At 48.7% G+C, this 26263-nt stretch overlaps 2 protein-coding genes and 1 non-coding gene across 3 annotated transcripts in view; 1 reads left to right on the forward strand and 2 right to left on the reverse strand.

Moving 5' to 3' along the window:
* On the reverse strand, positions 1-6046 carry LOC123995955 (60S ribosomal protein L18a). Its single transcript, XM_046299605.1, has 5 exons — positions 5934-6046; positions 4138-4317; positions 1622-1751; positions 957-1066; positions 1-159 (listed from the first exon to the last, which is right to left on the reverse strand). Exons 1-5 carry the CDS (start codon positions 5949-5951, stop codon positions 67-69), a joined length of 531 nt encoding a protein of 176 aa, XP_046155561.1. The 5' UTR covers positions 5952-6046; the 3' UTR covers positions 1-66.
* On the reverse strand, positions 4455-4589 carry LOC123995998. The gene has a single exon (XR_006831944.1). It is a non-coding gene; the product is annotated as a small nucleolar RNA SNORA68 (small nucleolar RNA).
* A 404-nt stretch (positions 6047-6450) lies between the features above and the next one.
* Positions 6451-26263, forward strand: part of LOC123995837 (exportin-T-like) — a 58059-nt gene continuing 38246 nt past the window's right edge. The window contains 2 exon segments of the mRNA XM_046299519.1: positions 6451-6629; positions 21816-22284. Of these exon segments, the coding sequence (XP_046155475.1) occupies positions 22195-22284 (90 nt within the window). The 5' untranslated portion in view covers positions 6451-6629; positions 21816-22194.

Consider the following 26263-nt stretch of genomic DNA (forward strand, 5'->3'; position numbering starts at 1 on the left):
TTCCTTTCTACAATTAGAAATTTTATTGTCCCGCACGCACAAAGTGAAAACAAGAGGTTATTTCCTTTAGAAGAAGGTGTTTGGTCTCTTGGTGGTGAAGCGGGGCTTGTGTTGACGACGCAGGACCCTGTGTGGCAGGGGGAACTTGATCTTGGAGTCCTGAGGAGAGGACAAGAGGAGATTGTTTTAAGGCAAAGACATGCTGTCATTTCATTACGATACGCTACCATTCACATTGGAGTCATTTAGCAGACGCTCTTTTTCCAGAGCAACTCATAGGAGCGTATGGGGTCAATGTGCGGGGGCACAGGTTAGAGGTCATTTGTACATGTAGGTAGAGGTAAAGTGACTATGCATAGATAAACAGCAAGGATCAGCAGTGTAAAAAAAGAAGGGGGGGATGTAAATCGTCCCGGTGGACATTTGATTGTTCAGCAGTCTTGGGGGTAAGAAGCTGTTAAGGAGCCTCTTGGACCTAGACTTGGCGCCCCGGTACCGGTAGGACAGAGAACAGTCTGAACTAGACCCGACACCGTTGCACGGAGAAGAGACTGACCTAGACCCGATACCATTGCACGGAGAAGAGACTGACCTAGACCCGATACCGTTGCACGGAGAAGAGACTGACCTAGACCCGGTACCGTAGCACAGAGAACAGTCTGACCTAGACCCGGTACCGTGCTGTAGCACAGAGAACAGTCTGACCTAGACCCGGTACCATAGCACAGAGAACAGTCTGACCTAGACCCGGTACCATGCGGTAGAACCAGTCTAACCTAGACCCGGTACCGTAGCACAGAGAACAGTCTGACCTAGACCCGGTACCATAGCACAGAGAACAGTCTGACCTAGACCCGGTACCATGCGGTAGAACAGGGAACAGTCTGACCTAGACCACAGGAACAGTCGTGCCGTAGCACACTCGGGTGGATGATATACGATGCGAGTAGACTTACGTGGAACTGCTTGATCGCAGGTCTGCGGCATTTATTGGCAGCGATCTCCTGGACCTTCATGATGTGGATGGAGTGGGCACGGGCACGATGGCGAGCGCCCATATCACGATCTGGAGAACACACAGACAACATCAGAATAATAAAACACAGCTAGTGACAACGACACCCAACTGCCCTCCTGGAAGACAGGCCAAGTTAGTATCTACCCCCCCCAAGAAAGATTTATCAAGACCGTTAGGAGGGCAAACTAAGCAACGTCTCACTGATCAAATTTCAGGCCCGCTGAATGGACACTTGGGGGCAGATTAGGTTCATGTCTCACTGATCAGGCCTGCTGGCGGGGGGGGGGGGGGGCAGATTAGGTTCATGTCCCACTGAACAGGCCTGCTGGCGGGGGGACAGTCTGGCAGTCTGGAGGACGGATCTACAGCAGCTACAAGCTCCAGTCTGTCTGACAGTCTGGAGGACGGATCTACAGCAGCTACAAGCTGTTTCACTAAACATCTATCATGAGGAACCGTCTGATAATGATCACAGATCTTAAATATGGCTGTCCAACGCATCAATGGGTTAAACCCAGTGTTCTCCAAACTGTCACACAGACTGCAGGACGTGGGACATACTCACAGCACTGGGACATACTCACAGCACTGGGACATACTCACAGCACTGGGTGACGGCTGCAGAGGTGGTCAGGTCTCTGTATTCTCGGTACATGTTGTGGGTTCCGCTACGGGAGTCGTAACGCAACCAGATGCCAAAGTTCTTCACCTTCAGGGGAGTCTTCTCGTGCACCTGAGACAGAGGTGGGAGAAATAACACTTCATTAGACAAGGTTCAACCGACAGGTTCACAGAACGAGACGACTTCCTGACGGACACCTAATTGGCAGACAGGAAGTCAGAGGGACATTCTTGCACAGAACTGAAAATTATCTACTTTTCCTGATACACAAAAAAAAAAAACAGCCCAGTCAAGGATTTGGTTACATCCTGTCAAACGGGTCTCACACGATTGACAGGGTCAAGGGATCAGTTCAATGTTAGTCCGGTAACAAAATGTTTACTTTTCCGCAGCCCCGAAATCAGCTAAAAAAAAGCTGAATAACTCATGTTATTCACTCAAATGCAGCCAAACTCGTCGGTTTAAAAAAAGAAGAAGCTTCTATTGAACAAACTAATAAAGGCATTTTAATGAATTATATGAAGAGTGCCTTGGTCCTCCTTTCTTATTGCATGTCACACCTATTGAATATGCATTCACCTGTACTGTGAATAAGACCTAGTCTATTGAATAAGACCTAGTCTATTGAATAATATGCATTCCCCTGTACTGTGAATAAGACCTAGTCTATTGAATAAGACCTAGTCTATTGAATAATATGCATTCCCCTGTACTGTGAATAAGACCTAGTCTATTGAATAATATGCATTTTAATGTGAATAAGACCTATCTATTGAATAATATTGGTCCTCCTTTACTGATTGAATAAGACCTAGTCTATTGAATAATGCATTCCCTGTACTGTGAATAAGACCTAGTCTATTGAATAAGACCTAGTCTATTGAATAATATGCATTCCCCTGTACTGTGAATAAGACCTAGTCTATTGAATAAGACCTAGTCTATTGAATAATATGCATTCCCCTGTACTGTGAATAAGACCTAGTCTATTGAATAATATGCATTCCCCTGTACTGTGAATAAGACCTAGTCTATTGAATAATATGCATTCCCTGTACTGTGAATAAGACCTAGTCTATTGAATAATATGCATTCCCCTGTACTGTGAATAAGACCTAGTCTATTGAATAATATGCATTCCCCTGTACTGTGAATAAGACCTAGTCTATTGAATAATATGCATCCCTGAGAATAAGACCTGTACTGTGAATAAGACCTAGTCTATTGAATAATATGCATTCCCCTGTACTGTGAATAAGACCTAGTCTATTGAATAATATGCATTCCCCTGTACTGTGAATAAGACCTAGTCTATTGAATAATATGCATTCCCCTGTACTGTGACTAAGACCTAGTCTACATCTCTATTTAATTAGTTTATCTAGAAATATTCCTTTCAAGTAAATTATTAACATGGTGTTTTTACTAATCTACAAAAGAACAATCAAATCTAATTGAATGTATGATTGATTCATTGTGCGTCACCCATAACACAATTGGCCCGGCATAGTCCGGGTTTGGCCTGTGTAGGCCGTCACTGTAAAGAAGAATTTGTTGCTAAGTGATTTGCCTAGTTAAATAAAAGGTTAAAGTAAAAAGAAACTAAATAAAATAAAAACTAGATACAGAACAGTAGCTGAGTTCCTCCATCTGGATCAGGTGCCATTTGTTGGGTGTGGCGTCGTTTTGAAAATAGAGTATTGTGATATTGAGTACGCTGACACTGAAGCAGGTAGCTAAGTCTAAATTCAGGTATCGTGACAACACTGGTGTACATGCATAGCATTTACTCGTGTTTACCCTGAAAACGGCTCATGTCTCCAGGAGAGGATCACCAGACAAACAATGCAGCAATTGATTTTTACATACAAATCTAATACCGGTCAAACGCATCAACAGTTTCGTTTCTCCTGTAATCTCTCTATCAAGGGCAGTGTCTTTAAACTACATCATGGTTGCGTGTGCAACAGTAATACTAACTTCCAGCCAGACCACTGACACCATCCATTTCCATAATAGTTTATTTAGCGAAACACATTAAAGAACATATACATTCAATACTGGTGAATCATTGCAGTTGATTTGTTAGCCCCATCACACCAATGAGCCCACCCTGTCCCCTGTGCTACCTACCAGACCAATGAGCCCACCCTGTCCCCTGTGCCCCATCACACCAATGAGCCCACCCTGTCCCCTGTGCAGGTACCCTGACACTGAAGCAGGTAGCTCATCACACCAATGAGCCCACCCTGTCCCCTGTGTTACCTACCAGACCAATGAGCCCACCCTGTCCCCTGTGCCCTAGTCAGACCAATGAGCCCACCCTGTCCCTGTGCTACCCCACCCTACCAGACCAATGAGCCCACCCTGTCCCTTGTGCCCCATCACACCAATGAGCCCACCCTGTCCCCTGTCTCCTACCACACCAATGAGCCCACCCTGTCCCCTGTGCTACCTATCACACCAATGAGCCCACCCTGTCCCCTGTGCTACCTACCAGACCACAGTAGACTGTCTCTCCGTTGGCCTTCTTCATCTTCCTCAGCTGGGAGACAAAGTACCAGAAGCGAGACTTGGCCACCACATGGTTAGGAGCGAAGATCCTCATGCGGTAGAGAGGAGGAGTGGGGTTCTTAACCGAGGGCAGGAGGCGCCCAACAACTTTGTACTCCCTAAGCTGTGTGGATGGAGCAGGAGAGGAAGAAATGTGAGTGACGTGCAATACAACGTCCATAGGACAATACAAGCTGTCCATATATACCAGTCGCTAACTTAAAGACTATGATGGATACTGGATAAGACAAATATGCATTAAAATGTTGAACCTTGGATTCACTTTCAACGGCACATCAGCATCAGAGAAAGGCGACAAGGTACATCATGTTGATTTTAGCACACCTGACAAGATCATACCATTTATTTGATATGGCCTTTGGGTTAGGGTGCATTGCCATCCGTACATCTAAATTAATACAATGAATGACATTACCTACAGTCAACTGCAAGGATGTCAACATTACATTTGCTTCATGTACAGGTGCATCAAAGCTGGGACCGAGAGACTGAAAAACAGCTTCTATCTCAAGGCCATCAGACTGTTAAACAGCCACCACTAACACTGAGTGGCTGCTGCCAACACACTGTCATTGACACTGACCCAACTCCAGCCATTTTAATAATGGGAAATGATGTAAATATATCACTAGCCACATTAAACAATGCTACCTTATATAATGTTACTTACCCTACATTATTAATCTCATATGCATATGTATATACTGTACTCTACAACATCGACTGCATCCTTATGTAACACATGTATCACTAGCCACTTTAACTATGCCACTTTGTTTACTTTGTCTACACACTCATCTCATATGTATATACTGTACTCGATACCATCTACTATATGCTGCTCTGTACCATCACTCATTCATATATCCTTATGTACATGTTCCTTATCCCCTTACACTGTGTATAAGACAGTAGTTTTGGAATTGTTAGTTAGATTACTTGTTGGTTATCACTGCATTGTCGGAACTAGAAGCACAAGCATTTCGCTACACTCGCATTAACATCTGCTAACCATGTGTATGTGACAAATACAATTTGATTTTTGATGTACCAGGCGCAATGTCTTTAGCTTGGTAAGCCAGCCAATCTTAGCCTGCTAACTTGAAGATTTTACAGTTCTGAATCTCACTAGCTAGTTACAGCTAACAACTACTTCCAGTTAACAACCCAACTAATTACTTGTTTCGGAATTGAGAAACAGGATGGGCTGCTAACATGTGTCTGGAGAGGATAATTAGCTACGAGATGTGTATTGGCTAACTGGCCCAGTTAGCCGACTAGCAACGCGGCCTACGCCTGGCCAGGTATGTGGCAACTAGCTTACTAAAGTTATCAATGTAGGCTACTAGATACATGTTAGTTAGCACTTCGCGGACATTTTAACACACTTTGAGAAGTGTACAGAAAACAAATTGTTTGGAGAGAGGTGGCTAAATACATAAGACGGGCATATTTGTTTGGTTCACTGTTGCCACATATTTCCCTAACGAGCCGCATTGTTTCTCTATGGGCCCACATGGTCCAAAATCTCAAACGTGGACGCCATGTTACAGCCGCGGAGGCTTCAGTTTTTTTTAAAGCCGAAAAAATGTAACTATTTATATCGATTTAGCATCATGTGACTACATAATTCAAACGATTGAAGCAATATGTGCTCAAATCCGTCTATATAACTGGCTTTCTGTGATTTAAAAAGGTTGAATAAACTATTTTACATACTGTGCCAGACGCCTTCATGGTGTCTCTCGCTGACTGCGAACTGGGAAAGAGGAAGTAGTAGGGCGGAGACTCCGGATGTGAAGTACAAAAAGGGGCGGGATCAAACGCTTTAATTCCTCTGATTGGTTTGCCGAACCAGAGCGTTTATAAGCGTTTATAACCCAATTAAAAAAGAATAATGAACGTTTATTTCTATTTTAAGGTATAATTTTATCAGTATCTTTGACATTGTCAACGACAGTCAATATTTGACTGTATCAGAGAGAATAAATAAAGGTATCAGAGAGTAGAAGGAGTAGAACCACCTCATATCTAATCAATAAGATTTATATAATCAATCTGTCAGAATAGTCAAATATTCCCTTTCAAAACATTTATGGAATTTTTATCAGAAGAGGGATTCCCCTAAAAAAACATATATCTAGCCACATACTTGTCGTGAAGGAAATTACGTTTATTTAAAATAAAATAATTTGTGGGGGAGAACTTCTTCCTGTGGTCATGACCCCAGCGAAAATGTGACGTTTCCGGTTCCGTTGAATCGACACGCCGCAAGAAATCGACTCCTGAAATTCCTGCCCTGAACCCTTAGCCGAGCTAAACAGACAAACTAGAAGTGCTTTTTGGGGGTAATTCCTGACGATTTAGGGATGTACTGACGGACGGAGACGATGAAGATAAAAGTATAGCAATAAGGTGAGATATTATAAAATATCTGTTTACTTCTGAATTGACTTTGTTCAACGGGCCTCGGGAGTCTTTCACCGGGAGCGTTATGGTGGCTCAATGTGCGATAAACGTGTGCTGATGATACCGGAGGAAAAACAGTCTGCCGTAGCTCTAACGTTAATTTGATGTTGTGTCGTTTTGATAATACAAGTATAAAGTATAAAACCTGTATTTATCGTTGTTTACCTTGTTTCATTTAAACTAAACTAGTTAGATATCCAGCTAACGTTATGCGACCAAGCCAGCACAACACACACAAGGGCAACTTTTTATGAGGAGTGGCTGACCAGACGGCCAGTCGGTATTTCGGTGCCAACTGTCCAGCCGCGAGCTAGTTAACGTTAGTCAATACTAGGTAACCGGCATCTAAGTCAAAATAGTTTATTAGCCCTCGCAAGGCTGCCTGCCCAGACAGCATCCCGCGTCCTCAGAGCATGTGGAGACCAGCTGGCTGGAGTGTTTACGGACGGATTCAGTCTCTCCCTACCCCACTTACTTCAAGATGTCCACCATTGTTCCTTTACCCAAGAAGGCAAAAGTACCTGAACTAAATGACCATAGCCCCACTGTCTGTCACTGCCCCACTGTCTGTCACTGCCCCACTGTCTGTCACTGCCCCACTGTCTGTCACTGCCCCACTGTCTGTCACTGCCCCACTGTCTGTCACTGCCCCACTGTCTGTCACTGCCCCACTGTCTGTCACTGCCCCACTGTCTGTCACTGCCCCACTGTCTGTCACTGCCCCACTGTCTGTCACTGCCCCACTGTCTGTCACTGCCCCACTGTCTGTCACTGCCCCACTGTCTGTCACTGCCCCACTGTCTGTCACTGCCCCACTGTCTGTCACTGCCCCACTGTCTCTTTCTGACTGCCCCAGTCTAAGGATCACTGCCCCACTGTCTGACCCCCATCTGTCTGTCACCTTACCTGAAGCCACTAGACCCACTGTCAAGGATCACCTTACCTGAAGCCCTAAACCCACTAGTTAAGGATCACCTGCCCCACTGTCTGTCACTGCCCCACTGTTAAGGATCACTGCCCCACTGTCTAGACCACTAGTTAAGGATCACCCCCTGAAGTCTAAACCCACTAGTTAAGGATCACCTTACCTGAAGCCCTAAACCCACTAGTTAAGGATCACCTTACCTGAAGCCCTAGACCATCTAGTTAAGGATCACCTTACCCCAGCCCTAGACCCACTAGTTAATCATCACCTTACCTGAAGCCCTAGACCCACTAGTTAAGGATCACCTTCACCCCCACTGTCTGCCCTAAACCCACTAGTTAAGGATCATATCATCTTACCTGAAGCCCTAAACCCACTGTTAAGCACCTAAACCCACCATAGTTAAGGATCACCTTACCCGAAGCCCTAAACCCACTAGTTAAGGATCACCTTACCTGAAGCCCTAAACCCACTAGTTAAGGATCACCTTACCTGAAGCCCTAAACCCACTAGTTAAGGATCACCTTACCTGAAGCCCTAAACCCACTAGTTAAGGATCACCTTACCTGAAGCCCTAAACCCACTAGTTAAGGATCACCTTACCTGAAGCCCTAGACCCACTAGTTAAGGATCACCTTACCTGAAGCCCTAAACCCACTAGTTAAGGATCACCTTACCTGAAGCCCTAGACCCACTAGTTAAGGATCATATCACCTTACCTGAAGCCCTAGACCCACTAGTTAAGGATCACCTTACCTGAAGCCCTAAACCCACTAGTTAAGGATCACCTTACCTGAAGCCCTAAACCCACTAGTTAAGGATCACCTTACCTGAAGCCCTAAACCCACTAGTTAAGGATCACCTTACCTGAAGCCCTAAACCCACTAGTTAAGGATCACCTTACCTGAAGCCCTAAACCCACTAGTTAAGGATCATATCACCTTACCTGAAGCCCTAAACCCACTAGTTAAGGATCACCTTACCTGAAGCCCTAGACCCACTAGTTAAGGATCACCTTACCTGAAGCCCTAAACCCACTAGTTAAGGATCACCTTACCTGAAGCCCTAAACCCACTAGTTAAGGATCACCTTAAACCCACTAGTTAAGCCCTAAACCCACTAGTTAAGGATCACCTTACCTGAAGCCCTAAACCCACTAGTTAAGGATCACCTTACCTGAAGCCCTAGACCATCTAGTTAAGGATCACCTTACCTGAAGCCCTAGACCCACTAGTTAAGGATCATATCACCTTACCTGAAGCCCTAGACCCACTAGTTAAGGATCACCTTACCCGAAGCCCTAAACCCACTAGTTAAGGATCATATCATCTTACCTGAAGCCCTAAACCCACTAGTTAAGGATCACCTTACCTGAAGCCCTAGACCATCGAGTTAAGGATCACCTTACCCGAAGCCCTAAACCCACTAGTTAAGGATCACCTTACCTGAAGCCCTAAACCCACTAGTTAAGGATCACCTTACCTGAAGCCCTAAACCCACTAGTTAAGGATCACCTTACCTGAAGCCCTAAACCCACTAGTTAAGGATCACCTTACCTGAAGCCCTAGACCCACTAGTTAAGGATCATATCACCTTACCTGAAGCCCTAGACCCACTAGTTAAGGATCACCTTACCCGAAGCCCTAAACCCACTAGTTAAGGATCACCTTACCTGAAGCCCTAGACCCACTAGTTAAGGATCATATCACCTTACCTGAAGCCCTAGACCCACTAGTTAAGGATCACCTTACCTGAAGCCCTAAACCCACTAGTTAAGGATCACCTTACCCGAAGCCCTAAACCCACTAGTTAAGGATCACCTTACCTGAAGCCCTAAACCCACTAGTTAAGGATCACCTTACCCGAAGCCCTAAACCCACTAGTTAAGGATCACCTTACCCGAAGCCCTAAACCCACTAGTTAAGGATCATATCACCTTACCTGAAGCCCTAAACCCACTAGTTAAGGATCACCTTACCCGAAGCCCTAAACCCACTAGTTAAGGATCATATCACCTTACCTGAAGCCCTAAACCCACTAGTTAAGGATCACCTTACCCGAAGCCCTAAACCCACTAGTTAAGGATCACCTTACCCGAAGCCCTAAACCCACTAGTTAAGGATCACCTTACCTGAAGCCCTAAACCCACTAGTTAAGGATCACCTTACCCGAAGCCCTAAACCCACTAGTTAAGGATCACCTTACCCGAAGCCCTAAACCCACTAGTTAAGGATCACCTTACCTGAAGCCCTAAACCCACTAGTTAAGGATCACCTTACCCGAAGCCCTAAACCCACTAGTTAAGGATCACCTTACCCGAAGCCCTAAACCCACTAGTTAAGGATCACCTTACCCGAAGCCCTAAACCCACTAGTTAAGGATCACCTTACCTGAAGCCCTAAACCCACTAGTTAAGGATCACCTTACCCGAAGCCTAAACCCACTAGTTAAGGATCACCTTACCTGAAGCCCTAAACCCACTAGTTAAGGATCACCTTACCTGAAGCCCTAAACCCACTAGTTAAGGATCACCTTACCCGAAGCCCTAAACCCACTAGTTAAGGATCACCTTACCCGAAGCCCTAAACCCACTAGTTAAGGATCATATCACCTTACCTGAAGCCCTAAACCCACTAGTTAAGGATCACCTTACCCGAAGCCCTAAACCCACTAGTTAAGGATCATATCACCTTACCTGAAGCCCTAAACCCACTAGTTAAGGATCACCTTACCCGAAGCCCTAAACCCACTAGTTAAGGATCATATCACCTTACCTGAAGCCCTAAACCCACTAGTTAAGGATCACCTACCCGAAGCCCTAAACCCACTAGTTAAGGATCACCTTACCTGAAGCCCTAAACCCACTAGTTAAGGATCACCTTACCCGAAGCCCTAAACCCACTAGTTAAGGATCACCTTACCTGAAGCCCTAAACCCACTAGTTAAGGATCACCTTACCTGAAGCCCTAGACCCACTAGTTAAGGATCATATCACCTTACCTGAAGCCCTAGACCCACTAGTTAAGGATCACCTTACCTGAAGCCCTAAACCCACTAGTTAAGGATCACCTTACCCGAAGCCCTAAACCCACTAGTTAAGGATCACCTTACCTGAAGCCCTAAACCCACTAGTTAAGGATCACCTTACCTGAAGCCCTAGACCCACTAGTTAAGGATCATATCACCTTACCTGAAGCCCTAGACCCACTAGTTAAGGATCACCTTACCCGAAGCCCTAAACCCACTAGTTAAGGATCACCTTACCCGAAGCCCTAAACCCACTAGTTAAGGATCACCTTACCCGAAGCCCTAGACCATCTAGTTAAGGATCACCTTACCCGAAGCCCTAAACCCACTAGTTAAGGATCACCTTACCTGAAGCCCTAAACCCACTAGTTAAGGATCACCTTACCCGAAGCCCTAAACCCACTAGTTAAGGATCATATCACCTTACCTGAAGCCCTAAACCCACTAGTTAAGGATCACCTTACCCGAAGCCCTAGACCATCTAGTTAAGGATCACCTTACCTGAAGCCCTAGACCATCTAGTTAAGGATCACCTTACCTGAAGCCCTAGACCCACTAGTTAAGGATCATATCACCTTACCTGAAGCCCTAGACCCACTAGTTAAGGATCACCTTACCCGAAGCCCTAAACCCACTAGTTAAGGATCATATCATCTTACCTGAAGCCCTAAACCCACTAGTTAAGGATCACCTTACCTGAAGCCCTAGACCATCTAGTTAAGGATCACCTTACCCGAAGCCCTAAACCCACTAGTTAAGGATCACCTTACCTGAAGCCCTAAACCCACTAGTTAAGGATCACCTTACCCGAAGCCCTAGACCCACTAGTTAAGGATCATATCACCTTACCTGAAGCCCTAGACCCACTAGTTAAGGATCACCTTACCCGAAGCCCTAAACCCACTAGTTAAGGATCACCTTACCTGAAGCCCTACACCATCTAGTTAAGGATCACCTTACCCGAAGCCCTAAACCCACTAGTTAAGGATCACCTTACCTGAAGCCCTAGACCCACTAGTTAAGGATCATATCACCTTACCTGAAGCCCTAGACCCACTAGTTAAGGATCACCTTACCCGAAGCCCTAAACCCACTAGTTAAGGATCACCTTACCTGAAGCCCTAGACCCACTAGTTAAGGATCATATCACCTTACCTGAAGCCCTAGACCCACTAGTTAAGGATCACCTTACCCGAAGCCCTAAACCCACTAGTTAAGGATCACCTTACCCGAAGCCCTAAACCCACTAGTTAAGGATCACCTTACCTGAAGCCCTAAACCCACTAGTTAAGGATCACCTTCCCCGAAGCCCTAAACCCACTAGTTAAGGATCACCTTACCCGAAGCCCTAAACCCACTAGTTAAGGATCATATCACCTTACCTGAAGCCCTAAACCCACTAGTTAAGGATCACCTTACCCGAAGCCCTAAACCCACTAGTTAAGGATCATATCACCTTACCTGAAGCCCTAAACCCACTAGTTAAGGATCACCTTACCCGAAGCCCTAAACCCACTAGTTAAGGATCACCTTACCCGAAGCCCTAAACCCACTAGTTAAGGATCACCTTACCTGAAGCCCTAAACCCACTAGTTAAGGATCACCTTACCCGAAGCCCTAAACCCACTAGTTAAGGATCACCTTACCCGAAGCCCTAAACCCACTAGTTAAGGATCACCTTACCCGAAGCCCTAAACCCACTAGTTAAGGATCACCTTACCTGAAGCCCTAAACCCACTAGTTAAGGATCACCTTACCCGAAGCCCTAAACCCACTAGTTAAGGATCACCTTACCTGAAGCCCTAAACCCACTAGTTAAGGATCACCTTACCTGAAGCCCTAAACCCACTAGTTAAGGATCACCTTACCCGAAGCCCTAAACCCACTAGTTAAGGATCACCTTACCCGAAGCCCTAAACCCACTAGTTAAGGATCATATCACCTTACCTGAAGCCCTAAACCCACTAGTTAAGGATCACCTTACCCGAAGCCCTAAACCCACTAGTTAAGGATCATATCACCTTACCTGAAGCCCTAAACCCACTAGTTAAGGATCACCTTACCCGAAGCCCTAAACCCACTAGTTAAGGATCATATCACCTTACCTGAAGCCCTAAACCCACTAGTTAAGGATCACCTTACCCGAAGCCCTAAACCCACTAGTTAAGGATCACCTTACCTGAAGCCCTAAACCCACTAGTTAAGGATCACCTTACCCGAAGCCCTAAACCCACTAGTTAAGGATCACCTTACCTGAAGCCCTAAACCCACTAGTTAAGGATCACCTTACCTGAAGCCCTAGACCCACTAGTTAAGGATCATATCACCTTACCTGAAGCCCTAGACCCACTAGTTAAGGATCACCTTACCTGAAGCCCTAAACCCACTAGTTAAGGATCACCTTACCCGAAGCCCTAAACCCACTAGTTAAGGATCACCTTACCTGAAGCCCTAAACCCACTAGTTAAGGATCACCTTACCTGAAGCCCTAGACCCACTAGTTAAGGATCATATCACCTTACCTGAAGCCCTAGACCCACTAGTTAAGGATCACCTTACCTGAAGCCCTAAACCCACTAGTTAAGGATCACCTTACCTGAAGCCCTAGACCCACTAGTTAAGGATCATATCACCTTACCTGAAGCCCTAGACCCACTAGTTAAGGATCACCTTACCCGAAGCCCTAAACCCACTAGTTAAGGATCACCTTACCCGAAGCCCTAGACCATCTAGTTAAGGATCACCTTACCCGAAGCCCTAAACCCACTAGTTAAGGATCACCTTACCTGAAGCCCTAAACCCACTAGTTAAGGATCACCTTACCCGAAGCCCTAAACCCACTAGTTAAGGATCATATCACCTTACCTGAAGCCCTAAACCCACTAGTTAAGGATCACCTTACCCGAAGCCCTAGACCATCTAGTTAAGGATCACCTTACCTGAAGCCCTAGACCATCTAGTTAAGGATCACCTTACCCGAAGCCCTAAACCCACTAGTTAAGGATCATATCACCTTACCCGAAGCCCTAAACCCACTAGTTAAGGATCATATCACCTTACCTGAAGCCCTAGACCCACTAGTTAAGGATCATATCACCTTACCTGAAGCCCTAGACCCACTAGTTAAGGATCACCTTACCCGAAGCCCTAAACCCACTAGTTAAGGATCATATCATCTTACCTGAAGCCCTAAACCCACTAGTTAAGGATCACCTTACCTGAAGCCCTAGACCATCTAGTTAAGGATCACCTTACCCGAAGCCCTAAACCCACTAGTTAAGGATCACCTTACCTGAAGCCCTAAACCCACTAGTTAAGGATCACCTTACCCGAAGCCCTAGACCCACTAGTTAAGGATCATATCACCTTACCTGAAGCCCTAGACCCACTAGTTAAGGATCACCTTACCCGAAGCCCTAAACCCACTAGTTAAGGATCACCTTACCTGAAGCCCTAGACCATCTAGTTAAGGATCACCTTACCTGAAGCCCTAAACCCACTAGTTAAGGATCACCTTACCTGAAGCCCTAGACCCACTAGTTAAGGATCACCTTACCTGAAGCCCTAGACCCACTAGTTAAGGATCACCTTACCCGAAGCCCTAAACCCACTAGTTAAGGATCACCTTACCTGAAGCCCTAGACCCACTAGTTAAGGATCATATCACCTTACCTGAAGCCCTAGACCCACTAGTTAAGGATCACCTTACCCGAAGCCCTAAACCCACTAGTTAAGGATCACCTTACCCGAAGCCCTAAACCCACTAGTTAAGGATCACCTTACCTGAAGCCCTAAACCCACTAGTTAAGGATCACCTTACCCGAAGCCCTAAACCCACTAGTTAAGGATCACCTTACCTGAAGCCCTAAACCCACTAGTTAAGGATCATATCACCTTACCTGAAGCCCTAAACCCACTAGTTAAGGATCACCTTACCCGAAGCCCTAAACCCACTAGTTAAGGATCACCTTACCTGAAGCCCTAGACCCACTAGTTAAGGATCATATCACCTTACCTGAAGCCCTAGACCCACTAGTTAAGGATCACCTTACCCGAAGCCCTAAACCCACTAGTTAAGGATCACCTTACCCGAAGCCCTAAACCCACTAGTTAAGGATCACCTTACCCGAAGCCCTAAACCCACTAGTTAAGGATCACCTTACCTGAAGCCCTAAACCCACTAGTTAAGGATCACCTTACCTGAAGCCCTAAACCCACTAGTTAAGGATCACCTTACCTGAAGCCCTAGACCCACTAGTTAAGGATCATATCACCTTACCTGAAGCCCTAGACCCTCTACAATTTGTGTGCCGCCCCAACAGATGACTCAATTGCCGTCGCATGCACACTGCCCTATCCCATCTGGACAAGATTAATACCTATGTAAGAATGCTGTTCATCGACTACAGCGCAGCTTTCAACACCACAGTGCCCTCCAAGCTCATAACTGAGCTCGGGGTCACGGTTCTGAGCCCTGCCCTATGTAACTGGGTGCTGGATTCCCTCCTGTACTGCTTGGCCGTGCACGTCTCCAACTCAATCATCAAGTTTGCTGATGACACAAGTGGTAGTGCTGATTTACCAACAATGACAAGACAGCCTACAGGGAGGAGGGGAGGGCCCTGGCGGAGTGGTGCCAGGACGATAACCTCTTACCTCAACATAACGGAAGGAGCTGATTGTGGACTTCAGGAGACAACAGAGAGATCACACCCCCATCCACATTCCCATCCACATCGATGGGCCACAGTGGAGAGGGTGAAAATGTTTCAAGTTCCCTCAGCGTGCACTGACAACCTGAAATGATCCATTCACACAGACATTGTGGTGAAGAAGGCACAACGACTGCCTCTTCAACCTCCAGGAGGCTGAAGAAATTAGGCGTGGTCCATAAGATCCTCACATTCTTCTACAGATGCGCCATTGAGAGCTTCCTGTCTGTCGGGCTGTATCACCGCCTGGTACAGCACCTGCACCGTCCTCAACCGCAGGGCTCTCCAGAAGGTGGTGTGGTCATCACCGCGGGCACACTGCCTGCCCTCCAGGACATCGACAGCAAATCCATTTTTATTTGTCACATGCGCCGAATACAACAGGTGTAGTAGACCTCACTGTGAAATGTTTACTTACAAGTCCTTAAACAACAATGCAGTTCAAGAAACAGAGTTAGGATTATTTCCTAAATAAACTAAAGTATTAAATAAAATCAAAAAGTACCACAAGAAAATGACATAACAATAATGAGGCTGAAGTGACTATTCATAGATAAGAAACAGTGAGTAGCAGCAGTGTAAAAACAAATGGTGGTGTAAATAGTCTGATTAATTGTTCAGCAGTCTTATGGCTTGGGGGGGTAGACGCTGTTAAGGAGCCTTTTGGTCCTAGACTTTGGCGCTCTGGTACTGCTTGCTGTGCGGTAGCAGAGCGAACAGTCTATGACTTGGGTGACTGGAGTCTTTGACAATTTTTGGGCCTTCCTCTGACACCACTTATTATATAGGTCCTGGATGGCAGGAAGCTTGGCCCCAGTGATGTACTGGACCGTACACACTACCCTCTGGTATAGAGGTCCTGGATGGCAGGAAGCTTGGCCCCAGGGATGTACTGGACCGTACACACTACCCTCTGGTATAGAGGTCCTGGATGGCAGGAAGCTTGGCCCCAGTGATTTACTGGACCGTACACACTACCCTCTAGCGCTTTATGGTCAGATGCCGAGCAGTTGCCATTAGGGAGGCACGATCGTAACATATCGTAATCGGGCGATATTAGCTAAAAATGCCAACATTGATATCGGCCAGATGTCTAGTTTAACGCCGATGTCAAAGCTAACGTGCATACCTATATAAAGAAGATGCATGACATAATGACGCCGAGTAGATATTTGCAAACGTGCAAAATGGCATTCCTAACCTAGCCCACAATGTTGACTGCTTGATCCACACAGCAGACAAATCCATACCTGTATAGCGTAGGTAGATGAGGTGCATACCTGTATAACGTAGGTAGATGAGGTGCCATACCTGTATAACGTAGGTAGATGACCTACATACCTGTATAACGTAGGTAGATGACCTACATACCTGTATAACGTAGGTAGATGACCTACATACCTGTATAACGTAGGTAGATGAGGTGCATACCTGTATAACGTAGGTAGATGACCTACATACCTGTATAACGTAGGTAGATGACCTACATACCTGTATAACGTAGGTAGATGACATAATGACGCCACGTAAAATGTTGCGCTACACGTGCAACACAGCATCCCTAACCTCTCCCACAATGTCTGCTGTGTGGATCGAGCAGTCAACAAGTCCAGCAGTCATTTGAAAGAATAAGAATTTCAGCGAGACAATTCAAAAGGCGAAATCCATCAACACCAAGATAATGGAGTTGATTCCCCTTGACAATCAACCGTTACCTGTCGTGGGTGATGTTGTCTTTTGCCGACTGGTCGATCACCGGTACACACTACCAAGTGTGCTATTTTTCAGATGTTGCCTTACCAGAGTTACACAGTAATAGTGTCACTGCTATTAGCTTCACGACATACATACTATGAAACGCTAGCTTTTTTAAATGACCAGCGCTGTAGGTGCGCGAGACAACTTGACCAGCGTCATAGCAACGATGAATCGTTGTGACATATGAACTACGAGGGATCGGCTAATCAATGTGTAATAACTACGTAAAACATGTATTAATGTGTTAAATTATGTGACATGCAGTCATATTCAGGTCCTGATTGGTCAACAAGCTTAATTGACGTGTTAAATACAAACGGCGTCCCGTAGCAACGGCCCCAAACGGCGTTCCGGTAGCAACGGCCCCAAACGGCGTCCCGTAGCAACGGCCCCAAACGGCGTCCCGTAGCGACGGCCCCAACGGCGTCCGGTAGCGACGGCCCCAACGGCGTCCCGTAGCGACGGCCCCAACGGCGTCCCGTAGCGACGGCCCCAACGGCGTCCCGTAGCGACGGCCCCAACGGCGTCCCGTAGCGACGGCCCCAACGGCGTCCCGTAGCGACGGCCCCAACGGCGTCCCGTAGCGACGGCCCCAACGGCGTCCCGTAGCGACGGCCCCAACGGCGTTCCGTAGCAATCCTGGTTGAGAATGAAATGACTGAACAACGAAACAGCACAGCAAGTAAGTGAAAGAAAAAGGTATTGATTATGTTTTCACTGGTAATGGGGACATACGTAAATGCCAACAAATTCACTTTTGGGTGTGTGTGTGTGTGTGTGTGTGTGTGTGTGTGTGTGTGTGTGTGTGTGTGTGTGTGTGTGTGTGTGTGTGTGTGTGTGTGTGTGTGTGTGTGTGTGTGTGTGTGTGTGTGTGTGTGTGTGTGTGTGTGTGTGTGTGTGTGTGTGTGTGTGTGTGTGTGTGTGTGTGTGTGTGTGTAACCTTTATTTAACTAGCAAGTCAGTTAAGAACACATTCTTATTTACAATGACTGCCTACCTCAGCCAAACCCAGACGACGCTGGGCTAATTGTGAGCCGCACTATGGGACTCCCAATCACGGCCGGATGTGGTACAGCCTGGATTCGAACCAGGGACTGTAGTGACGCCTCTTGCGCTGAGATGCAGTGCCTTAGACCTCTGCGTCCGCGTGTGTGTTAACGTTTTAACTGTGAGGCTTAAAAGGCCGCCAACATTTTTAGTATCGGTCTAATTGTTTTTGTCAAGAAAAATATTGTATATCGTTATCAGCCAAGAAGATGAGAACATCCTGACCGGTTGCCTGGCAACTGCTCGTTGGTTAAGGGCTTGTCAGTAAACATTTCACAGTACGGTCTACACCTGTTTGTATTAGGCACATGTGACAAATAACATTTTTGATTTGATCATCAAGCACCTCAGCCACCAGAGCCACTGCCTGTTCTCCCTTCTACCATCTAGAAGATCATCAAGGACCCCAGCCACCCGAGACACTGCCTGTTCTCCCTTCTACCATCTAGAAGATCATCAAGCACCCGAGCCACTGCCTGTTCTCCCCTCTACCATCTAGAAGGTGGAGACAGTACATTTGCATCGAAGCTGGGACAGAGAAACTGAACAACAGCTTCTATCTCCAGGCAATCAGACTGTTAGTCACCACTAGTCTCCGCCCAGTACCCTGCCCTGAACTTTAGTCACTGTTACTAGCCTGCTACCACCCGGTACTCTAGCCTGCTACCACCCGGTACTCTAGCCTGCTACCACCCGGTACTCTAGCCTGCTACCACCCGGTACTCTAGCCTGCTACCACCCGGTACTCTAGCCTGCTACCACCCGGTACTCTAGCCTGCTACCACCCGGTACGCTAGCCTGCTACCACCCGGTACGCTAGCCTGCTACCACCCGGTACTCTAGCCTGCTACCACCCGGTACTCTAGCCTGCTACCACCCGGTACTCTAGCCTGCTACCACCCGGTACGCTAGCCTGCTACCACCCGGTACGCTAGCCTGCTACCACCCGGTACGCTAGCCTGCTACCACCCAGTAGTCTAGCCTGCTACCACCCGGTACTCTAGCCTGCTACCACCCGGTACGCTAGCCTGCTACCACCCGGTACGCTAGCCTGCTACCACCCGGTACGCTAGCCTGCTACCACCCGGTACGCTAGCCTGCTACCACCCGGTACTCTAGCCTGCTACCACCCGGTACGCTAGCCTGCTACCACTGGTCACTTTAATCATGTTTCCATACTGTTTTACTCGTGTGTGTATATACTGTATTCTAGTCAAGGCAAATCCTGTACAACTACTGCTGTTCACTGTTTGTATTCATATACTGTCTGGTCCACGTGTAACTCTGTGTAGTCCACGTGTAACTCTGTGTAGTCCACGTGTAACTCTGTGTAGTCCACGTGTAACTCTGTGTAGTCCACGTGTAACTCTGTGTAACTCTGTGTAGTCCACGTGTAACTCTGTGTAGTCCACGTGTAACTCTGTGTAGTCCACGTGTAACTCTGTGTAGTCCACGTGTAACTGCAGGGGAACTGGGGTTAGCTACTGGGGAACTGGGGTTAGCTACTGGGGAACTGGGTTTAGCTACTGGGTACAGCAGGGGAACTGGGGTTAGCCGCAGGGGAACTGGGGTTAGCCGCAGGGGAACTGGGGTTAGCCGCAGGGGAACTGGGGTTAGCCGCAGGGGAACTGGGGTTAGCCGCAGGGGAACTGGGGTTAGCCGCAGGGGAACTGGGGTTAGCCGCAGGGGAACTGGGGTTAGCCGCAGGGGAACTGGGGTTAGCCGCAGGGGAACTGGGGTTAGCCGCAGGGGAATTGGGGTTAGCCGCAGGGGAACTGAGGTTAGCTACTGGGTACAGCAGGGGAACTGGGGTTAGCTACTGGGGTTAGCTACTGGGTACAGCAGGGGAACGGGGGTTAGCTCCTGGGTACAGCAGGGGAACGGGGGTTAGCTCCTGGGTACAGCAGGGGAACGGGGGTTAGCTCCTGGGTACAGCAGGGGAACGGGGGTTAGCTCCTGGGTACAGCAGGGGAACGGGGGTTAGCTCCTGGGTACAGCAGGGGAACGGGGGTTAGCTCCTGGGTACAGCAGGGGAACTGGGGTTAGCTACTGGGTACAGCAGGGGAACTGGGGTTAGGGTACAGCAGGGGAACTGGGATTAGGGTACAGCAGGGGAACTGGGGTTAGCTACTGGGTACAGCAGGGGAACTGGGATTAGCTCCTGGGTACAGCAGGGGAACTGGGGTTAGCTCCTGGGTACAGCAGGGGAACTGGGGTTAGCTACTGGGTACAGCAGGGGAACTGGGGTTAGCTACTGGGTACAGCAGGGGATCTGGGGTTAGCTACTGGGTACAGCAGGGGAACTGGGGTTAGCTACTGGTTACAGCAGGGGAACTGGGGTTAGCTCCTGGGTACAGCAGGGGAACTGGGGTTAGCTACTGGGTACAGCAGGGGAACTGGGATTAGCTCCTGGGTATTGTTCATTATGTAGAGGGGAGAGGCCAGTTACAGGGTCTGTCTGGCCCTCCCATCAACACCGACGTGTTTCTGTTGACTCAGCGTTACTCTCTTTGTCTGTGTGTCAAACAATATTAGCCACACACACACGCTGACACTCGCAGTGCCATGCAGGTCACTACACTGCTGTGCTCGTTAGCTACTGTTGTGCAGCTGTCCTGGGCATGCTGGTCAGCTGCCACTGAGTCAATGACTCAATCACACAATGGAACTCAACGGCACCACTAGCTAAGAAGTGTAGACTAGGATGTCCTTGTCCCGTTCGTGCTCTAGCGGCTCCTTGTGGCCGGCCAGGATGTCCTTGTCCCGTTCGTGCTCTAGCGGCTCCTTGTGGCCGGCCAGGATGTCCTTGTCCCGTTCGTGCTCTAGCGGCTCCTTGTGGCGGGCCAGGATGTCCTTGTCCCGTTCATTCTCTAGCGACTCCTTGTGGCGGGCCAGGTGCCTGTAAGATGACTTCGGTCGCCAGCTGGAAGATATTTCCTCCGACACATTGGTGCGGCTGGCAGTGTTTCCTCCGACACATTGGTGCGGCTGGCAGTGTTTCCTCCGACACATTGGTGCGGCTGGCAGTGTTTCCTCCCGACACATTGGTGCGGCTGGCAGTGTTTCCTCCGACACATTGGTGCGGCTGGCAGTGTTTCCTCCGACACATTGGTGCGGCTGGCAGTGTTTCCTCCCGACACATTGGTGCGGCTGGCAGTGTTTCCTCCGACACATTGGTGCGGCTGGCAGTGTTTCCTCCCGACACATTGGTGCGGCTGGCAGTGTTTCCTCCGACACATTGGTGCGGCTGGCAGTGTTTCCTCCGACACATTGGTGCGGCTAGTGTGTCAAGAAGCAGTGCGGCTTGGCAGGGTCGTGTTTCGGAGGACACACGGCTCACCGTACGGGAGTTGCAGCGATGGGACAAGACTGCACCTACCAATTTGAATATCACGAAATTGCGGAGAAAATTAGTTAAACGTTTTATTTTTTGTATTTTTTGTTTTCTTGTCGCTCTGCATCAGACATATTGGTGAGCAATATGTTTGGAACATGAAATTGCACTAAAATGACAGTATTGAATCACAGTTTATATATAGAATCTCAATGCATATGGAGAATCGCAATACACATCATATTGGCACCTCGTGATATCGTATTGTGAAATCCCTGGCAATTCCCAACCCTAATTATTATTGTTGATGTTATTTTTGTTGTGTGTAGATGTGCTTGGCCTGGAGGGCAGCAACAGAAGACGGTGAAACTACCGTGGAGGGCAGCAGCAGAAGACGGTGAAACTACCGTGGAGGGCAGCAGCAGAAGACTGTGAAACTACCGTGGAGGGGAGCAGCAGAAGACGGTGAAGCTACCGTGGAGGGCAGCAGCAGAAGACGGTGAAACTACCGTGGAGGGGAGCAGCCGAAGACGGTGAAACTACCGTGGAGGGGAGCAGCCGAAGACGGTGAAACTACCGTGGAGGGGAGCAGCCGAAGACGGTGAAACTACCGTGGAGGGCAGCAGCAGAAGACGGTGAAACTACCGTGGAGGGCAGCAACAGAAGACGGTGAAACTACCGTGGAGGGCAGCAACAGAAGACCTTCTCATGGCCTGCCAGTCTGTCTCCATCATCAACATGGACGAGCAGGCCCTGCTGGGGCTCAACCCTAATGCAGACGCCTGCTATAGGCAGAAGGTAAGTCTCATTACACTGTGTGTGTGTGTGTGTGTGTGTGTGTGTGTGTGTGTGTGTGTGTGTGTGTGTGTGTGTGTGTGTGTGTGTGTGTGTGTGTGGAGTTCATTCATGTGCTTATAGAGGACAAATCTTGCAAATGATTCTCAGATCCCATGTAGACTGGTCTGGTCCATGTAGACTGACCCATGTAGACTGGTCTGGTCCATGTAGACTGGTCTGGTCCATGTAGACTGGTCCATGTACACTGAACTTGATCCAAACGCATTGTCTCCTGCAAATGATTCTTAGAGCCATGTAGACACTCCATCCAGGGGACTTGACAACCAGCGCTCTGTCTCGTCAGACTCTCCACCGAGGGACTTGAACCAGCGCTCTGTCTCGTCAGACTCTCCATCCAGGGGACTTGACAACCAGCGCTCTGTCTCGTCAGACTCTCCATCCAGGGGACTTGACAACCAGCGCTCTGTCTCGTCAGACTCTCCATCCATGGGACTTGAACCAGCGCTCTGTCTCGTCAGACTCTCCATCCATGGGACTTGAACCAGCGCTCTGTCTCGTCAGACTCTCCATCCAGGGGACTTGAACCAGCGCTCTGTCTCGTCAGACTCTCCATCCATGGGACTTGAACCAGCGCTCTGTCTCGTCAGACTGTCCATCCCGGGGACTTGAATCAACGCTCTGTCCTGTGTAGACTGACCCGTGTAGACTGACCCATGTAGACTGGTCCATGTAGACTGACCCATGTAGACTGACCTTGATCCAAGTGCATTGGCTCCTGCAAATGATTCTTAGAGCCATGTAGACTCTCCACCGAGGGACTTGAACCAGGGCTCTGTCTTCCACCTGGGATCTGCTGTGGAACACAAGGCTTCCACCTGGGATCTGCTGTGGAACACAAGGCTTCCACCTGGGATCTGCTGTGGAACACAAGGCTTCCACCTGGGATCTGCTGTGGAACACAAGGCTTCCACCTGGGATCTGCTGTGGAACACAAGGCTTCCACCTGGGATCTGCTGTGGAACACAAGGCTTCCACCTGGGATCTGCTGTGGAACACAAGGCTTCCACCTGGGATCTGCTGTGGAACACAAGGCTTCCACCTGGGATCTGCTGTGGAACACAAGGCTTCCACCTGGGATCTGTTGTGGAACACAAGGCTTCCACCTGGGATCTGCTGTGGAACACAAGGCTTCCACCATGCTTTTTCAGATGTAGGCCTACACAGAAATGCATGTATAGGAGACCCACACCAACTCTGTGTCCTTGAGGCAGCCAGCCATCCAGCCAGCCAACTAACCAGCCAGCCATCCAGCCAACCAACCAACCAGCCAGCCAGCCAGCCTGCCTAACTTGTTCCCTCTCCGCTGTCAGCACGAGTGTTGTTATGGCTGGCTGTAGAATGGGGGAGTTATGGGGGTTGTGTGCCTGGCTGCAGAATGGGGTAGTTATGGGGGTTGTGTGCCTGGCTGCAGAATGGGGTAGTTATGGGGGTTGTGTGGCTGGCTGGCTGTAGAATGGGGGAGTTATGGGGGTTGTGTGGCTAGCTGTAGAATGGGGGAGTTATGGGGGTTGTGTGGCTGGCTGGCTGTAGAATGGGGGAGTTATGGGGGTTGTGTGGCTGGCTGGCTGTAGAATGGGGGAGTTATGGGGGTTGTGTGGCTGGCTGGCTGTAGAATGGGGTAGTTATGGGGGTTGTGTGGCTGGCTGGCTGTAGAATGGGGTAGTTATGGGGGTTGTGTGGCTGGCTGTAGAATGGGGTAGTTATGGGGGTTGTGTGGCTGGCTACAGAATGGGGGGTTGTGTGGCTGGCTGGCTGTAGAATGGGGTAGTTATGGGGGTTGTGTGCCTGGCTGCAGAATGGGGTAGTTATGGGGGGTTGTGTGGCTGGCTGTGTAGAATGGGGTAGTTAGGGGGTTGTGTGGCTGGCTGTAGAATGGGGGAGTTATGGGTGTTGTGTGGCTGGCTGGCTGTAGAATGGGGGAGTTAGGGGGTTGTGTGGCTGGCTTTAGAATGGGGAAGTTATGGGGGTTGTGTTGCTGGCTGGCTGTAGAATGGGGGAGTTATGGGGTTTGTGTTGCTGGCTGTAGAATGGGGAGTTATGGGGGTTGTGTGGCTGGCTGTAGAATGGGGGGTTATGGGGGTTGTGTGGCTGGCTGTAGAATGGGGGTTATGGGGGTTGTGTGGCTGGCTGTAGAATGGGGTAGTTATGGGGTTTGTGTTGCTGGCTGGCTGTAGAATGGGGGCGTTATGGGGTTTGTGTTGCTGGCTGGCTGTAGAATGGGGGAGTTATGGGGTTTGTGTTGCTGGCTGGCTGTAGAATGGGGGAGTTATGGGGTTTGTGTTGCTGGCTGGCTGTAGAATGGGGGAGTTATGGGGGTTGTGTGGCTGGCTGTAGAATGGGGTAGTTATGGGGGTTGTGTGGCTGGCTGTAGAATGGGGGAGTTATGGGGTTTGTGTTGCTGGCTGGCTGTAGAATGGGGGAGTTATAGGGTTTGTGTTGCTGGCTGTAGAATGGGGTAGTTATGGGGGTTGTGTGGCTGGCTGTAGAATGGGGGAGTTATGGGGTTTGTGTTGCTGGCTGGCTGTAGAATGGGGAGTTATGGGGTTTGTGTTGCTGGCTGTAGAATGGGGGGGTTATGGGGTTGTGTGGCTGGCTGTAGAATGGGGGAGTTATGGGGGTTGTGTGGCTGGCTGTAGAATGGGGGAGTTATGGGGGTTGTGTGGCTGGCTGTAGAATGGGGGAGTTATGGGGTTTGTGTTGCTGGCTGGCTCTAGAATGGGGGAGTTATGGGGGTTGTGTTGCTGGCTGGCTGTAGAATGGGGGAGTTATGGGGTTTGTGTTGCTGGCTGTAGAATGGGGTAGTTATGGGGGTTGTGTGGCTGGCTGTAGAATGGGGGAGTTATGGGGTTTGTGTTGCTGGCTGGCTGTAGAATGGGGGAGTTATAGGGTTTGTGTTGCTGGCTGTAGAATGGGGTAGTTATGGGGGTTGTGTGGCTGGCTGTAGAATGGGGGAGTTATGGGGTTTGTGTTGCTGGCTGGCTGTAGAATGGGGGAGTTATAGGGTTTGTGTTGCTGGCTGTAGAATGGGGTAGTTATGGGGGTTGTGTGGCTGGCTGTAGAATGGGGAGTTATGGGGTTTGTGTTGCTGGCTGGCTGTAGAATGGGGGAGTTATGGGGTTTGTGTTGCTGGCTGTAGAATGGGGGGTTATGGGGGTTGTGTGGCTGGCTGTAGAATGGGGGAGTTATGGGGGTTGTGTGGCTGGCTGTAGAATGGGGGAGTTATGGGGGTTGTGTGGCTGGCTGTAGAATGGGGGAGTTATGGGGTTTGTGTTGCTGGCTGGCTCTAGAATGGGGAGTTATGGGGGTTGTGTTGCTGGCTGGCTGTAGAATGGGGGAGTTATGGGGTTTGTGTTGCTGGCTGGCTGTAGAATGGGGGAGTTATGGGGGTTGTGTGGCTGGCTGTAGAATGGGGGAGTTATGGGGGTTGTGTTGCTGGCTGGCTGTAGAATGGGGGAGTTATGGGGTTTGTGTTGCTGGCTGGCTGTAGAATGGGGGAGTTATGGGGGTTGTGTTTCTCTCTCTCTGCTCCGTTTCTCTCTCTCTGCTCTTGTTTCTCTCTCTCTCTGCTCCGTTTCTCTCTCTCTGCTCTTCTCTCTCTCTCTCTCTCTGCTCCTGTTTCTCTCTTTCTCTGCTCCGTTTCTCTCTCTGCTCCGTTTCTCTCTCTGCTCCTGTTTCTCTCTCTCTCTCTGCTCCGTTTCTCTCTCTCTGCTCTTCTCTCTCTCTCTCTGCTACTGTTTCTCTCTTTCTCTGCTCCGTTTCTCTCTCTGCTCCTGTTTCTCTCTCTCTCTGCTCCTGTTTCTCTCTCTGCTCCTGTTTCTCTCTCTGCTCCTGTTTCTCTCTCTCTGCTCCCGTTTCTCTCTCTCTCTGCTCCTGTTTCTCTCTCTCTCTGCTCCTGTTTCTCTCTCTGCTCCGTTTCTCT

The sequence above is a fragment of the Oncorhynchus gorbuscha genome, linkage group LG14, assembly GCF_021184085.1.
Source record: "Oncorhynchus gorbuscha isolate QuinsamMale2020 ecotype Even-year linkage group LG14, OgorEven_v1.0, whole genome shotgun sequence".
NCBI classification, from domain to species: domain Eukaryota; kingdom Metazoa; phylum Chordata; class Actinopteri; order Salmoniformes; family Salmonidae; genus Oncorhynchus; species Oncorhynchus gorbuscha.

Excerpts from the sequence above, each read along its gene's own strand:
- LOC123995955 (XM_046299605.1), bottom strand. Across the intron at positions 1,067-1,621 it reads TGCAGCCGTCACCCAGTGCT|ATCGTGATATGGGCGCTCGC; the intron begins GTGAGTATGTCC and ends TGTGTTCTCCAG. Across the intron at positions 160-956 it reads CTGCGATCAAGCAGTTCCAC|GACTCCAAGATCAAGTTCCC; the intron begins GTAAGTCTACTC and ends TCCTCTCCTCAG.